At 41.2% G+C, this 4,500-nt stretch overlaps 2 protein-coding genes across 2 annotated transcripts; both read right to left on the bottom strand.

The window, feature by feature from the left end:
• Nucleotides 1–1,677: 1,677 nt before the first annotated feature.
• Nucleotides 1,678–3,510, bottom strand: LOC124141232 (BTB and MATH domain-containing protein 38-like). Its single transcript, XM_046509174.2, has one exon. It carries the CDS (start codon nt 3,413–3,415, stop codon nt 2,540–2,542), a length of 876 nt encoding a protein of 291 aa, XP_046365130.1. The 5' UTR covers nt 3,416–3,510; the 3' UTR covers nt 1,678–2,539.
• Nucleotides 3,511–3,908: 398 nt separating this feature from the next.
• LOC124141280 (BTB and MATH domain-containing protein 38-like) lies at nt 3,909–4,294 on the bottom strand (the record flags this gene model as incomplete). The annotated part of the gene is made up of 1 exon (XM_048383126.1): nt 3,909–4,294. A coding segment is annotated over one exon (386 nt), but the record flags the coding sequence as incomplete, so codon positions are not given.
• Between the last annotated feature and the right edge of the window lie 206 nt (nt 4,295–4,500).

Here is a 4,500-nt window from a genome sequence, read left to right as displayed (position 1 = left end):
TGCTTCACTGTTGATGAGTGAAAACTACACTTTTGACGAAATGCATTTCCCAACGCAATTCAACACTCATGAAAGACTTCTCCGTGTTGCTAACTTTTATTCCCATATTGCAGTAATGTGTATGCAAAGGTTATCTTTACCATTTCTTTACCACCAGAACTGCATTCGCCTTCGCTCTGTATAGGTTGAAGTGCCCTCTAGCTTCGCTGCGTCACCCGTATGAGTGTCACCCGTTACATCACATTTAGCAGTATCCCAGCTTTATGGCAGCGTCCTTAAAACAATCGAGTCTGGGACAAGCGACAAGTGCTTGAAAGCATGAGCAACGATCCATGGCCACGATGATATACTATCAGTCATCACACACGGAAACCAGCCGACAAACATTACGTAATTGCTAATTATGTATTATAACTATACAGTGCCAGGTGATAAATATATGCTTCACCTGCAGCTACGTACATTGTACAAAGTATGCTTAGATCCTAAACACCAACCTAAACACGTTCCTTGGCCGATACTTTTGGCGCGTTTAGGTCCTTGTGATATATATATTTATTTGCGACGTTTGGGTGACATATTCGGGACCGTTAGGCGACACGTGTCGCCCTTAGGGTATATATAAAGGCTGTGAGACCACAACTCATTTCTTGTTTAGACCCAAACGTGTTTTGATAGAACACACCAAATGTGATTCCGTTTAGGATTTAAATAGATACCTAAACATGTTTAGATCAAAACATGCCTTGTATTTGTTTACATTCTAAACACATTTCTTACAGTGTGCATACCTTCATGACATATTCCTGGAAACCCAGACACACAATAAAGAGCAACATTGTAATCACGTGAGTAACGATGTTCCAATAAAATAAAAGTCCAATTCCAGCTTTTTAAAGGTAAAACTTATATTTCAAGTTTTAATAACAATCAAAACATCACAGGTCCAACTCGTTTCATTTATTGATAAGTTTATAAAACATATATGTTTTCAAATATTTTGATTAATTTATTTCATTTCATTGTTTAGTTTCGGAAGGGTTGGTAATAAGTCAGGCAATTGTTCAGAAAGTAAGTTACATAATATGTGGTTGGTGGTCCTGCTGAAAGTTAGGAACATTACAACTCGCACAAGACACTGTATAATGTATTGCAATGGTGTAAATCTGGAAACTCTGGCACACAATATTAGTCGATTTTTTCGGTTCTGTAATTTTCTGACGACATATTTTCTCTATTGAATCCCTTTTCTACTGTGACATATTGCAAAAGATATTATTTTTATTCTTGATTATATAAACATTATTGGTGCGTTCCCGTGAGACTTTCTGTGAACCTTGTACGTCCGACCGATTCAGTGTAGTTGTTCTTTTCCTATTTCTGCTTCTGGATAAAACAAAAGTAAACATGTTGGTTATTTGGATGAGTTAACTAACATGAATGCAAATTTAATCCCGGCAATTCCAATGTGTTAAATGTTCATCGCCCCAGGTATTGGACTGGGGTGTAAAAGAACAATTATTGTACTGGAAATGAGATCCTGACGGGATGAAATATCCCCAGCAGATCCCCCACACAGCTGGCAGTCTGGTATTGTGTTATGTACGATGTTAAAAGGACTACAGGTAAACCTAGGCAGGCTTGAGTTTGTGGAAATAAACACAAATACATTTGAAGACAATTGATTTTATTAATAATCTCCTGACTGATTTACAATTTTTACTTCTATCCCTACTACTTCTCTGATTCCACCTAAATACAGAATGTAAGGACTGAGCATATAACAATATTATAACCCCAAACCGTAAATGAAGTGGTAGTACACATTTTTAAAACTACTAAGACAAGGAGATTACCTGACTACTATAGCACACAATATTACATATAATACTAGTAAGCTATATAGAGCATGACACTTTCTAGATGTCTCGTCCAATGACCAATAGATATATATATATTTTCTTTTTTTCACATACAGTATATTATTATCGCAAACAGTAATTGAAGTGGTAGTACACAATATTAAATGTATAATACTTGGAAAATGACATTACCTGACTACTACAGCACACAGTATTAAGAATTATATATAACGTAAGACTATCCAGACGCATGCTTGCATGCCCCTACTAAACGCAAACTTTGTGTCCACTTCTTAACTTTGTGTGGCTATAATTTATAACGATGCGTAGTTTTATGCGGTCTCATCGGAATCTGGTCAAATATAAATCCACACCATGGTTGGCCGCTGGGGAACGATGCTACACAAGCACAGACAGTAGATTTGTCCATCTTGCCCCCATCTTGCAGGCATCACACATAAAGGAACTGTACTGCTGTGAATAATGCACACAGGCGCTATTGTCTGGCTCAAGTGATATTTTTTATCAGACAAGTACATCGCTGTCGTGATTGAGGGGTTTAACGCCGCATTTAACATTATTCCAGTTATATGACGGTGTGTCAGCTTGTTGCGTCTGAGGAAAGCCCTCATGGACCTTTAACACTTTGGTGAAACCCACTTATATCGCTGTTGAGTTTATTGGACATCTGCATAGCGCGGATCCTTCCTAAAATAGGTTGAAAGTAGACAGAAGTTGTCCAAGTGAGCTAATAGGTCGTCTCTCAACTGCTTTCTAACTCCTGACAAATCATAGGGAGAATGTAGTCTTCTGCGGCAACTACAACCAGTACGCAGAATTATATCCAATCGTTGCTTAAGCGTTTGTTCGTTAGAGGCACAAAGTAAACCTGTTAAGGGCACTTCAAGCAAACTCATTCTTTCAGACAGTATACGAAACTTAGATTTCTCTGACAGAAGGTTGAATTCCCGCAAGGTTCTGATGCCGTGTTCGCCTTCATAGGTTCTGTACGTCGCTTTGACAACACAGGTGTCCAGAAGTTTGCTCAGTTTGTACTTGTCAGACAGGTACAGGAAATGAACCAGTTCTGTATTAGACGGATCTGATTTCTTGTCATTTTTAAGTTGGAACATATTGAGGACAAACTGTTCACACCGCTGCTTGAGAGACTCGACCTCGTATTCGTCAGCGAGAGCCAGAAGAACGTCGAGTGTTTCCCGTTGGACCGGTTTACAGGTGGACGGATGAAAGCACAACAAGAATTCAACAAAGTCCGCATACTTCTTGTCCGCGATGGGAACCTCTGTTTTATCCTTAAAGTCCCCTTCGAACATTTTCAGGAAGGCGGGGGAGGCGAGACAGAGTAGAGCTTTACTCACGTGTAGTTTCTTCCCTTCCACTACGAGCGCCACGTCAGTGAGAGCGCTGGGTGTAGAAAACATGGAGTCATCCAGCCCCGGTGTAGCTGGTTCCTCCTCTTTACTTACACCAGCAGCGGTGGCGACCGAAGGTTGGGCTCCGGCTGCTGCCGTTGAAGATTCGGGATTTGACATCGTTCTTCAGATGAACAGGATCTAGAAGAAAGTTGTTCACAACTGACTTCAATATGGCGGATGGGCTTTTGGAAATACGGTGTACTTCCTGGAAACCTACTTTCGTTTTAGCTTTATTATCGATTCACAAAAGTTGTCTCCCTTCCAACGTATACTTGAGATGAAAGTTGTTCACAACTGACTTCAATTTGGCGATGAGCTTTAGCTTTAACCTACTTTCGATAAGATGATATAAGAGTTGTCTCCATTTCAATGTCAACGTAAATAATGCGAGTAACAATGGAGAACATGTCACACACACACACACACACACACACACACACACACACACACACACACACACACACACACACACACACACATTTGATGCTATTAAAATGCTTCAAAGGGGACAAGAACTTTTGATGCGAGGTTCTATGTTCGTCAAATAATATTTACAATCAAATAATTTTTGCAGATGTTTATTTCCTCATTTGCTGGATTATTTTGCTGTTCATCTTGAACTTGTGAGAACAAACTGCTCACACCGCTGCTTGAGAGACTCGACCTCGTATTCGTCAGCGAGAGCCAGAACAACGTCAAGTGTTTCCCGTTGGACCGGTTTACAGTTGAACGGGGGAACACACAACAGGAATTCAACAAAGTCCGCATACGTATCGTCCGCGATGGGAACCTCTGTTTTATCCTTAAAGTCCCCTTCAAACATTTTAAGGAAGGCAGGGGAGGTGAGACAGAGCAGAGCTTCACTCGCATGTAGTTTCTTCCCATCCACTACGAGCGCCACGTTAGTGAGAGCGATGTGTGAAGGAAACAAGGAGTGAGCCAGTCCCGGTGTAGCTGGTACCTCCTCTTTCTCCACTTCCTCATGCTCATCCTCGTCTGGGGGGCACGGGTGGTTAAGTCGTCTAAGGCGCCGCGATTCGCTGTGCATAGTTGCGTCCCTTGAGCACGCCAGAAACCTATGATTGTGGGTTCGAATCCCGGTTCGCCCCGATTATGTTTCTAGGTTTGTCAGCACCATACCCGTGCTCGTGGGTTTCACCGAAGTGGTAAACGTCTGAAACCTGCATCACATTGGGCTTTCC

The sequence above is a fragment of the Haliotis rufescens genome, unplaced genomic scaffold (genome assembly GCF_023055435.1).
Source record: "Haliotis rufescens isolate VD_foot unplaced genomic scaffold, xgHalRufe1.0.p SCAF_448, whole genome shotgun sequence".
Lineage (NCBI taxonomy): Eukaryota > Metazoa > Mollusca > Gastropoda > Lepetellida > Haliotidae > Haliotis > Haliotis rufescens.
This window is presented reverse-complemented; position numbering and strand designations above follow the sequence as displayed.

Excerpts from the sequence above, each read along its gene's own strand:
- LOC124141232 (XM_046509174.2), bottom strand. The coding sequence starts at position 3,415 with ATGTCAAATCCCGAATCTTCAACGGCAGCAGCCGGAGCCCAACCTTCG.